This window comes from Rhopalosiphum padi, chromosome 4 (assembly GCF_020882245.1).
Source record: "Rhopalosiphum padi isolate XX-2018 chromosome 4, ASM2088224v1, whole genome shotgun sequence".
Classification (NCBI taxonomy): Eukaryota; Metazoa; Arthropoda; class Insecta; order Hemiptera; family Aphididae; genus Rhopalosiphum; species Rhopalosiphum padi.
In genome coordinates, this window is record NC_083600.1 from 14117330 (window position 1) to 14130873 (window position 13544).

Genomic DNA, 13544 nt, shown 5'->3' on the forward strand with positions numbered 1-13544 from the left:
CGCTGCTGACCGCCGTTTCGACACAGTGAACTTCTCTCTCACCCGTAGGTAAGCCGTGTACTGTATTAGCATACACTGTACGTATCCGAAATCGTGTTCGTCGCCAAGCCACCCGATCGGCCGGTTCCGAGTGTAATATGCAAAGAAAAAATACATAAACGTGCACGCACGAAAATATTTATGATATAACAGACGAGGACTTTATAATAATATAATATGTATTATAATAGTGTGCGTATCGCCACACGGCATTTGTCCCAATCTACAATATTATCTCTTGCGATTTATTATTATTATTATTATTTTTTTTTTGTTGTAAAAGGGTTTTGAATAATCGTCTTTATTATCTACACGGTAGAGACCACCGCACGGTCTTTATATATAGCGCCTACCTACCTAAACTTGAAAATATGAAAAACAAAATGCCCGTCAAACATGCCGTAGACAATGAAATAGAGCTATCCCGTATCTTAAAACGTTTTTGGGCAGCAAGACTGCGGGAGGCTCTTAAAGGAATGCACATTATATATTATATTATATACGATATCTGAGACAGCGGGCGGGCCGACGTGCGAGCACAAGGGCTGTTCGTGTGCACGCCCTACCCATAATATTCATTATATTTATTGTCCGAGTTTCAGTCGGTTTTTGCAGCAAAAATACGTCGCCGCCGATGCGCGATTGTGCTTCGATAATCTATATAAGAAATCTGACGAAAAATATACGAGACGTTCGTCCATTACCGCCGCGTGCGTCGTCGTGTATAATATAAAAGCCCCCCCGAGAGTGTATGGTGCCTCTAAACCTTTATACACCGTTCACAATACGATAATAATGACAATAATATAATATGTGTATACAGTGTTATAGACGCGCGCGCCGGCGTATACGCATTTCATATATTATATTGTTCGGAGTGTAGAGCTGCGGCTGCACTGGTACGAGTTTTATAAGGAACTGGCAAAAATCCGTATATGCGACCGTGAATCCCCCCATGCTGTGAAAATGAATAATAATAATAGTGTACTAAATGGGATATGAAAAACGATGAAAAGAAATCGACCAACGCGCATAATCGCGTATTATGCGTGCTGGATGGTTGTGCTGGCTCTAGCCTTTTTGCACATACACATATGTGTATTATAGTACATATAATAATATGTGCGTTCGAGTCTTGACATATTTTCTACGTGGTTGGATATGTAATATTTTATTCCGTTTCGAGTTCAATAGCAGAAGTTACAGAAAAGAGGAAAATAAATACGCAGACCTACCTACCGAATATCCACGTAAAATACTATATACACATAATATAAAATACGATATTCTAGCGCACACGCATCCCTTCGATAAATTTAAACCAATATCAATAATTCATGTAAATAACAATTCACAAACACACGCGCATTTATAATATATAATATTAATAAATCCAAATGTATTACAATTACAGTTATACTATTTTGATCATTATTTTCTACCGCATATACAAATTTCGATTCGAAAGTTTAGCAAAATAATAATATATGTGAACTATATGTACAGTTTAAAAAATATTAATAAAAACGCGATGGAAATAATTAAGTTGAGCAAAATGGACAAACGCAAACAGTATATATACATTGTAAGCGTAGCGTGTAATTAACTGTTTAAAATATATTTAAATTTTTATGTTTGCTTTCAGGTATATACATAGTAGGCAATTAAATATTTTACGTCAACAAATAATATATGCTATTACGCGTGCGATTCGAACACATAATAGTGTACATGTACCCGTGGTTTATACACATAATATATGCGTCCGATATATATGATGGCGACGGTGAGTAACTTTTTCATCACCTAAATTCCGGTCTGATATAAAAAAAAACTAGGTTAAAAAAAATAAATTGAGTTATTTTTAACATCATGGGAGAGAGGGGGGAATATGCTTGCACGACTAATACCGTACAAACGCTTAGAATAATCATGATATGAGCAGTGGTAATAAAGGGGTTGGCGTGCGTACATCGGTTGCCAGAAATCAGAATTCGCTCGAAGCAGACATTGTGTGATAAATGTCACATTCAGTCATAAAAAAATTGTACTTTGTGAACGGCCGTTAAGTCTACAATTTTTATTGCGCAATCAATTTTAATAAATAGTCTACATTAGTTATTACTTATTATAATGTGTACATACATACCACGCGTGGCAATGCATTAAATACAATAAATTAACAAGGAGAACGAGCCAAGAATATTTATATATTTTATTTCTGACGTTGTTTTATAATGATGTACATAATTGCACGATCGAGTCGAACGAATTCAAAAAATAAAAACCGGCCACTTACCACCAACGGCAGTACTAGCTGCACTATATACATATTGTACGAAAAACTTGAAAACTTACCTGAGCGTAAAGTCCGGGAGGCATGTTGCGCTGTTGACCGAGGCCGATGAGGGCGACTTCGACCGCGAGCGACAGGTACGTTTCAGAGCGGTCCTGCGAACCGACCACGGGTATGTGGGTAAGGCGGGGAGTGGGTCGCAGGATGCCCTCTTCGGATGCGTTGGCGTCTGTACGAATAAAAAGCAAACCATTAGTTAGATCACCACTTATACATTTATTTGTTATAATTCACGGGACAATCCCAATATTTATACATTATAAAAACATACAACAGAAATTTTCATGATGAGTCGCCATCATTAAAAAAGCTCAAAAACTCATAAGTGTACTGTAAAAACAGTGAATGAAAAATAAAAAAAAAAGGTCGCGATGCCCTTATCTATATATTAGACGTACCGAAAAACGACGACGGCGAATGAGGCACATTTGGATCAGGAACTATAGATGCATCAGTCAGTGTGTCGAACAGGCAGCCGATCGGGTCCATCGGATGGCCGACCCATCCTTCGGTCCAGCTGTTGTGCAGCACGGCGGTCTGTTGGTTGGAACCACCGCCCACGCTGCCCCGGGAACTGCTTCCGCCGTTCCGGCTGTTCGTGCGTTCCGGGTACCGGTACCCGGAAGAGCCGCCTCCGCCGCCCATGTTGCCACCGCCCATGCCGCCGCCTCCACCGGACATCGGGCCGCCAGGAGTGCGCGGCGGCGGATGATTGTCGTAATAGGTGCAATAACTGTTGCATCTGGGCGCGGTGCACAGGTTGGGGCGGGGAGCGTCCGTGAACGCCGTGCACCGGTAACTGGAACAGCCAGCGCTGCCACCACCGGGGTAACCGGATCGCGAGTCGTTGTAACCGCACCGGGACAGGCTGCAAGCGGACGACGATGATGACGACGCAGCGGCGGCGGCCGACGACGAAGACGACGACGGACCGCCACCGGACGACGAAGCGGACAGGCGGTCGTAACCACCGCCGCCGCCGACCATCGGACACGACACGCAACGGGACGAGCACGGGCGCGTCTGCGAATAAGTGTCGTATGAACACGACTGCGCGGGACGAAGCTCGTAGCAACGGGTCGGCGGGTTCGAGTGTCGAGATGGGCACCGTGGCGGCGGCGGTTTCTGGCTCTCCTGCCATCGCCGCTGAGCGTCCAGTTGCTGTTGCTTCATCGTGCGCACCACGCACACGGCCAACCTGAGCGCGGCCGCGTGGTGTCCGTGCGACCGGAGCGCGTCCACGCGAGACGCGCAAGTGGCCAGCGCCTCGTGCCACAGCGGCTGTCCCAGCGAGTTGAAGCTGCCCGATTGCGTGCTGTCCGGTATGTGACTGCTGTACGTGTCGCTGGACAGCACGTTTTTCAGATGGATGTTGTCCCAGGACATGCTTACCGCGTCCAAAGCTCTGTGATATAAAAACAAAACCCGTCGAGTTAGATAACGGTCGTATAGACTGTAAAATATATATTAGCAACGTCTGAGCAAGTACTAAATAATATATTTTTTGTATAAAAAAAATTATAAATTAACAACATAGGTAACTAATACATTTTATGTAATTAACTAATAATATGTTCTTTCCTATAAATTATAGTACATATTATTACAATAGTTAGAATTTCAAAAAAAAGTACAAACATTATATATTCAAATATTGAAATATATTATATGACACTAAAATATTGTGACTGCAGTTATACCTGTGAAATATCGTCCGGTTGATTCGCTGGCTCGTGCTCGGATAACTACTCCTGTACCTCGGACTGGATCTGCTAGACCGGGATGAGGGTCTGTAATTGACATTGTCTACGTCGTCGTCCGAACCATTCTCGGGCGGTTGATGGTGATTTCTCTGAAATTATAAAACAAATCGATAAGCGGTCAACGTCGATATCATGTGTAAAAATGGATACTTCGTCGTTACTCGTAACCTTGTTTTACCGTAACTAAGAGGAGTGCTTAATCAATGACTATAAATTACAGTTATTAATAATATCACATTAATTACATTAATAACTGTTTTTGTATAAAAGGCTTCAATTGTTCATAATAATAACAAAAACCAATAATTGAATGTTTATTATTAAAATTTCTATTTAAATTGTTTAAACCTACTGATCCTGAGCAACAATAAAAAAATTTTTTTTATTTATTCCAGGAATCTAAACAAAATTCCTGTTTTTACACGACTTCTATTAAGTAAAATCCAATGAATTGTGTATTTAATAGTCATACTTATATTTATAATTTATGTATAATATAAAATATTTACTTTAAGTACTTATTGGAAGGTTTAATATGCACATTAAAATATAAATTGTATAATATTTCACGTGCGTGGTTATTCTAATTTTCGGCGCACGCAGTCTAGTTAGTAGTTACCTTCAAATAGAATAATATAACAATTATCGTTTATCATTTCATGTTTTGCCATGTTTAGCTTTAACGAAAGGCCACATAAAAACAATAATTTATTAAAATATAATATGTTTAAAATGTTTAAATACCCGTATCGTTGCTGCAGTAAATATGACCGTAATAATAAGTATTTTGTTCTTTAATATAATTACTATCGACTTATAGTTATTGATTTGTTAACGGTTTTATTTGTTAATTTTATAACTTTAAAGGCTTGGTAAAGGCTTGGGGGAGAGATATCTAAGGGTGATCATTGTAATACTAGTACCATACTATACTTACATCGTTAAAAGCGGGCGGCAGGGCCAACATGTCGGGGTCCTCAGGTGGGCATATGTCGACATGCGTCCACTTGTCGAGCAGCGTCTTCCATTGGCCTTTGTCGATGGCCGTGCAGTGTGGGTTTAGCACGATGCACACCCAGAGAGCGCCCAGCTGGTCCCACAGTTGCCGGCACTTGTCCGTGATCGGCGTGCCCTGGGATTTCCACAGGGCCAGCCGCGGGTCGCACAAGAACTGTTCGGTGATGAGCGTCAACATCCGGGCGCCGTTTGAGTCTTGGGCCCGGAGCATTTCGCGCACCTTGGCGAACAGCGAGTTGAGCTGCTTGTTGGCGTTGTAATAGCTGCCATGCGTCAAGTACGACCGGACCTGTTCGCACACCTGTTCCTCGTCTAAGTGCCATGTGTGTTCGTCGTCTGCACTCGGACCTGCTGTCGGGTCGGGCGCTCCTGCAGAAAAAACATCGAACGGTTAAAAAAATACATTCACATCACGACGCTCGTGGACAATAACAAATCGACAATTAATAATATAAAAAACAATCGTGAATCACGATTCATTCATAATCATAACAGTATAAAATAATATGTATTTCATCAGCATCGCCGGACGACAGCGGGTACACTATAGGCGAGCGCGCACCGTTCAGCTCGTCGAAAAAATATATTCGCAGCACGCGATTTTTATTAATATTTCCATTATCATCGTACGTCGGCGTCGTGTTATTATTATTATTATCATCGCTGTTGTTATATGCTATTTCCGATTACCCGGTGCAACAATCGCTAGCAATCACCATCACACGTTATTAACTATATGTATGTATACTAGTAATAATAATATTATGACCTCCCACCGAATACCACGACGAGCTAGCTACGTGTTGTATATTATTATTATTACTATTATTATTCACGACGACTTCAGTATGCCGGCACGCGCGTATTCGAGTATATCACCTGAAATTAACAGTTCTATACCACGTAGTGTCGTGCGCGGTCGATAGCTGCTCGAAAGTTAATTTACACAATCTATGGAGTACTTATCCGTCCGAACGATATGACGATTACTCGTTTGATACACATACATACCGTACATAGGTAACTAATATAATAATATTTAATATCAAATATGTGATAAATATAACGAAATAGAATGTTCAAAAAAAAAAATAAAGAAATAGAAACTCGTTTATTGTACTATATATTTTGATCGTTTTCACTAATAATGAAAAAATGTTATGCGTATAGGTAATGGAAGGAAAAAAACCGTATTACAAGTCTTCGCAGATTCGTCGAAAACATAAAAGCCAAGGAAACGTTTTTTTATTGAGATCATATAATGCGCATATTATTGTTAACAGTGAAGGGAACGCGTTTCAATACCATACGTATTACATACATAATGTATATATGTATCCAATACGCGTGCGTGTATAGTCAATATCAGCATACGGTAATGAAAGAAATTCAGAAACATAATGAAGGGCTCCGAATGAAAATACAGTTTGATAATAAATAATGGGTATAATAATAGAAATAAATCGAGTCGATGAAGGAAAAGTAATCAGAAAAAGCAACGATGGCTGCAGCGGCGAGAGAATGATAAAAAAAACCTACGTATCGTCAATAAATACTAAAAATATATATATAAAGAGGAATAACGTCGGAAAATTCTACCCCAATTACTCGTTCGTTGTAGCCAGAGGAGTATAGCGGTCGTTTTGTGGGCTTCCCGAATTGATATAATAGCCCCCGAGCCCTTTACACATAATTAAATCTATATAAAAAAAAAAAAATGTAGGAGTAGAACAAGTTTGGCTTCTATATTAAACGTAAAAAACACATCATTTTAAAATGTATATTTAGAGAGCTAGCAGTGTTATATTATTATATACCTAATATCAATATTAATTTTATGTGACGAGAGCAGCATAAATATTATTCACAAAATGGTTTATACTTTATCACGGTCGGTATATTTTAAATTATATTTATAATACCACCCAAACTTGAGCTCGGTATACGATAAAGTACTATATCGCGCCTAACCGACGATATCATCATCATCGTTGTGGCCGTCTCGTCACACGAATTTCGTCAACTATCGTTCACAGCTCAACACTGCAGCGACAATGAGATGTTAGACAGACAATAGTCAATAATAATCGCGTTTGTCGATTTCCTAGTAGGAGAAAACATAAATTCGTTACACTACAACATCCTACCTAAGATCAGTAACAACATCAACAGTAATAGTTTGATAATATAATAAACAACTACAGGTCCTCCGCAACGACGATATAACAACCTCACTTTCCTTCTATTCCATCGTTTTCCGCGGACGCGTTCGTCGTTAAGGAGACGCAAATACACCTAAAAACTTGTGAAACACACTGACCTACCGAAAAAAATATTTTAAAAAGTGTTTCATCGTTTCCGCGAAGCGGACATTTGAGTGGGGTTTGGGACAGTATCGAAAGGACGTGCGGTTACCGAGTTTTCGATTCGTATACTCATAGCTTCCAATCGGTTATTTAACCGACAGTAACGAAACAACATCGTCCTGCAGATTGTGTCTGTAGTTAACGTTTAACCGAAATAAATGCACAGATTAAACGTGAAAACTATTCAGAAAGACATACGCCGGCGAGTCGATGCGAAAACACTACACATGCGCGCGACTCGCCGTTAATGAATCGTTCGTGAAACGTTTTCTAGGTCCCGTCGTTAGTTTAGTGAACATGTTTTCTCGCTAGCTCGTACGCACGCACATCAGAGCGGTGATAAATCAAATTCACCGAAAATTAGGCACAACCCTCTTTTCGTAATGATTTACAGACGGCGGCGGTCTGTAATCGATTTCGAGTGAAACGATCCCACGGTACGCGAGCCCGCACACACACATACACACCCCACGTACGTTCAGACAAAGACAAAGTGTCCGTTTGGTTGCCTATACGCGAGTGGCGGCGGTGGCGTCATTGTACGCAAGACGGGCGAAAGACGTAAAAAAATATATATTATATTATATTAATTGGTAAAACACTGACACTCGACGGGACGACAACCGGTTTTCGGATTTTTTTTTTTTATCTCTCCTCTCCGCGACCCCGCTATCCATCCCCCTTACTCTCGCCGCCCCGACAAACCATACGACGAAAACGACGACCACGACCACGACTTAACGGGTAGACGCATAAATCCGATATTTCCTATATTATTATTATGTATCGTAATAACGTTACTATACTCGCACGGTATACAATACATAACGCTAGAAACGGAAGACGCATACGCGTACCTATATTATAATAGTTATTGTGTGTGTGTCCAAATAAACCGGACAAAACCGGTCGTCGTCAATTAAAAAAAATAATAATAATATTATTAACGTCCATGAAAACCTACCCTCCTACAATACATAATAAATTATTAAGCTAATCGAAAACCCGAATTATTGTTATTATTATATATTCTTGTCGAAAAAATGTAAAGCCCCAAAACCACCGCTGCCGCATCCGGAGAACCCACAAATATTATCGATAAGGTCTCATTACTCCCGCGAGTGCAAAAATAAACGCATAGAGACCGCATCACAGATAAGCTGCATCTCCGTAGTATGTGCGAATAAAGTAACACATGAGCAGTATTATTGCAAAGCTGAACGTGAAAGTAGATTTTTGTAAGGTCTTTTTTTCACGATAAAATATATTTGATTCTCTCTAAACAAATAACTCGTTTGCCCGGCATTATAATGAGTTTGTGCGCGTCGCGGCGAGACCAGAAATCCTAATACGGTACGAACTCTGAATTATACATAACATAGTTATTATTTATAATAATATAATTATTGCATACGACCGCTACGGAAAACGGACACAAAAAATATCTTTATTTCAGCGGCGGAAATATGACGATGAAGACGCAGTATAAAATATTCGATAATCGTTCGACGACGACGATAAAATTAGGTATTATTATAAACGGGTTGGCCAATATAATATAATATTGTGAGTTGAGTTAACTGAGGGAACGACGATATTAAATATATAAATATATTATACGGTGCCGGCGCGACCATGCCAAGATTAATATACGTGGAAAACAATAGAAACAACACCGGATATTACAGTTAGTGCAATTGCTTGTATAGCGCGTGCGTTACGTGGGTCCGGCCTAGCCCTCGTTCGCTGCAGCAGCAGCAGCTCTCAGCGAGACATTTTATAATAATACATAATATAATATACGTACACTAAACGCCGCCGTTCGATTTATATAATATACACGCGTACGGCGGCGTTGTGTTATTATTATCAATATTACACCGGTCACCACTGTCCGTGAGGTGGTAGTGGCAGCGGCAGCTGTTGGCCTGGAACGCGCGACGGAGGAAATGGCGTCGACGAAATAATGATAGAAAAAAAACACGAATAACTTTTTTCCTCTCCGACGGTTTCCCCTCCACCCGGCGACCCCTTCCGGGCTACTCCCACCACCGCCCGTCATTGGTCCGGATACTTATGCACTAATCAACTAGAAAGTGTAACAAATTATGCGTACCTATATAATATACGATATATACACTAACACTAGTAACACTATTTTATATATTTATTATTATATATACTAAAACCGACCGATCGACCGGCGGCGAAGGTGGCGAAGAAAAATTTACTTTTTTCGTTCGTTTTTATTGTTGCACGAAAAACATGGATTCCACTTATGTACGTGTATATAATACTACTGTAATATTATATTACCACAGTTCTGTTGTTAGGTACATACCGTTCGGTCTGCGCATAGCAGTACATTACTGCAGATACTTTACACACGTATATAACCAGTGATATACGAAATATAATATATAATACCGTTTATTTATTTATTTTTATGTAGTGCCGCAGTATTAGATGACGTGATCAAAATATAATGTGTATAGATGTGAAAACTGAAAATTAATAAATAAGGTTTTCCGTGAGGTATAAATCGAAATTCCGATAAATGTCTGGTCTTTTTTAAAAAAAAAAAACTATTTCAACTATAATAACATTATATACCAAAATACAAACATTGTTTAAGTAATAAGTATACTTAATAATCAATGCCACTAACACACACAGTTCGTGTTTTTTTTCGATATTTGAAATAAATAAAAAAAGGTTAGTGGCGAAGAACGCTATTGGTTGACGAATTCCTTATATACAGGTTTATATTTAGATATCGAATTATTAAACAATAGCTGTAGTCGTTGAAATGTATGCGTGATTATATAAAAATTGTTTTATTAATACGATGAAGTACTTTTTTTTACAAATTATTCAATAATTATAATAATTGTACATAATAAATATCTAGAAATTTATCATAAAAAGTACATAGAATTTACAAACTGTTTGAAAATATTTCAAAGGCTAAATATGATTGAATTACTGTTCTAAGTTTACTTAATTTGTACGTTTTAAAATCTTATTAGTCTACACGGCGTATAATTTACATAAAAAATAAAAACACAACTCTTCATTTAATTTCCATACAACTTACAATTAAATTTGGTCGAATCTTAAATCTTATTTTTCATCTAAATAAATGTTCATAGTATTTTAATTAAAAATTTAAACAGTGTAATAAAATATGTAGGTACCTACCTATATTTTTTTATTAGACGGATATTTGAAAAGAGAATTGTTTGTATTAATTAAAGTAAAACATATAATTAAAAAAAGTTATATAGATATTTTAAATTGCGAAACTTTTTTTTTCATATCAAACGTATTACAAAATTGAATTCTAATTAAAAACTGATCAGCTACAAGTTTTATCATGCCAGATCTACTTTTAAATTGAGCTGTATTAATTTTTAGCCAAGTCCACACATCATATATATGAATGTGCTGCCATTTTTCTTGTGGCACATTAATTATACTCATAATATTTATTGTAACATAAGGCGCGTTCAGAAAGTGTATAATTACTAATATACCAATAGATAGTCTACTACAACTTTAATTTAATTCGATATAATAATTAAATTTACCTGTACAAATATCAAAAATATTAAAATTAAATATAAAAATTATTTAATAATTCACAAAATATTTATGAATATTTAATTGCAACAGGCCACAGCTATCAGAATCAATAACGATAAAATGTGTTCACTGTTGATAATAATTTTAAAAAAACTATACTAGCTAAATATTATAAAACAGAAATTCCAAACAAAAAAAATAAAACCCTGTCGTTCCCAAAAATATATAAGCCACTTTTACCTCGTATATAAGACAAACCTATACCTATAATTAAGGTGGACAAATATTATTTGGACAACTAATGGGTGCTTTTAAAAGAACTTGAATCCTGACCAAATTAATTTAATTCTAGAAATGGTGATCGCAGGAACGGTCAATACGAATAAATAAATTTATTATAGTCAAGATGGTTTGTTGAAAATGCGCTGAAGCAACAGTAAAAATAGAAGCATTATTATTTTAAAAAAATAAACAAAAAAAATGTCATACATATACGGTAATAATACGTAGTTAGATAGCATATCTGGAAGGAGGAAGTTTAAGTTTTTTACGGATTACGTAAACTTAAAAATTTCTCTCAACAAAAATTTGTTTTGAGATATGGTCTTGTATGTGTATTTATGATGAAAGATGTATTTGAAAATGTACTACACCCCCTTGAAAATCAAGTCATCTGTATGTAACACAGGAAAGATATTTTTGTAAAATATTTCTGTTATCACACTGTTTATGTATACTCAACACTCATACACAATAATCGTGATAATATTGTACCAAATATTTTTCGTTGTTATTAATAAGTATCGCACGTATCTTTTATATAAAAACAAAATAAAATATTTAAAACTAGCTATTGTATGTAGTGCTGCGAACCACAGCATTTTTTACATTTTCTTTTAGCTCTGCGGCATATTTGGGAGTTCATGTTTTGACATTTCGATTTCGAAATACGTACGCTATTAATCCATTTGAAAAAATAATAATAAATAAATTGTTTGTCCTCCAACACGACATCATTTCTACTGACGAACCTATTATAGTAATATTATGCCATTAATAGCGTATATACAATATAATATAGTAATACATTATACATGATTATACTATCCTGTGAGCAATTTTATTATTCGTGCAATATTACATTATATTATATATTGTACATTGGAGGTCAGGACTATATTTTAACACGATATAGTTATACGTTACAGGTGAATATTATAATGTACAGTGTGCGTACGGTGGTTTATTTTATGAAGTAGGTTAAACACGGAGATAGATCATATTCGGTCTATATTAAATAAAAAAAATTGATTCAAACATAATCAATTGCTATAATATAGTGTATCTATAATACTACAACTAGGTACTGTTTATTTGACGCCAACTCTGTAGGCTCGATAACCCGATACTTAACGATTCAAAATTAATTAATAACAGATATTAAAAATGTTTATTATTTATACAATATATTATAATATTATATTATATTGTATAAGAATGTGTATACAACGTAATATTAAGTATTATCCGAGATAATAAAAATAATTTATGTAGGTTATATCATTATATGTTAAAGTACCATATATTGAGATAAAACAGCGGATGCCAACATTACTCAATTTAATGGCATATTTTCATTTCTATAAATATAATACTTATACGGTACCTACATTATACTGTTAATTACCAAGTAAAAAATCAACATTATAATCTTGGGTCTTACAGTCTTGAGTGAAAAAAAATATAATAAAAACCATAATTAAATTAACATTATGTATTAGATTATTACATTGTAGCGTGCATCTGGTAGATAAAAGAAATAATAAATAATAATATATGGTTTTCGTTTGAGACATCTGGATCGAAGCGGAGCCGAAAGACAACGCGTGCACTGTAGCAGCAATAATGGGCCGTTTTTCGGAATTGTGTTCATTTATCAAATTTTAAACCACCCATCCAATGTCTACTCAATACACAACCAAAAATCATTTTTCTTTTCATTTGCCCTGCACCATGTTTAAGACACGCACTGCGGGTGGTATAAGAAGTCCAATTTGTAATATAGTCAAAAATATATGTCCATTTGTACATACCGTAGGAACATTAAGATTCTATAGATTTACCCCTTGCGGTGTGAAGGTTGTTTGATAATATAAAAAATAATCTTCAAACGTGCAATTTCTATACAAATACTTTATACATTTGAACGACATGAAAATGTATTACATGTTGCGGTGAAAATAGGTAAGGAAAAATGTCAATTTATGGTTTATGGTTTCTTTATAATACTTAATAATATCCAAGTGGTTGAAAACGACAAATGCTTGGTTGGTACTGGATATAGTAACCGTTAACACTATAGTTGCTTTATTGAATAGCCAGCCCAGAACAAAACCTTATTATTATTATTATATAGAC

General features: G+C 36.5%; 1 protein-coding gene across 1 annotated transcript in view; it reads right to left on the reverse strand.

Moving 5' to 3' along the window:
* The window catches only part of LOC132930641 (zinc finger SWIM domain-containing protein 6-like), a 56955-nt gene that overhangs the window by 11673 nt on the left and 31738 nt on the right, over window positions 1–13544 (reverse strand). Inside the window, exons 5-8 of the mRNA XM_060996621.1 lie at window positions 5096–5544; window positions 4096–4247; window positions 2794–3800; window positions 2398–2564 (exon numbers count right to left, since the gene is read on the reverse strand). Of these exons, the coding sequence (XP_060852604.1) occupies window positions 2398–2564; window positions 2794–3800; window positions 4096–4247; window positions 5096–5544 (1775 nt within the window). The remainder of the gene's footprint in view (window positions 1–2397; window positions 2565–2793; window positions 3801–4095; window positions 4248–5095; window positions 5545–13544) is intronic.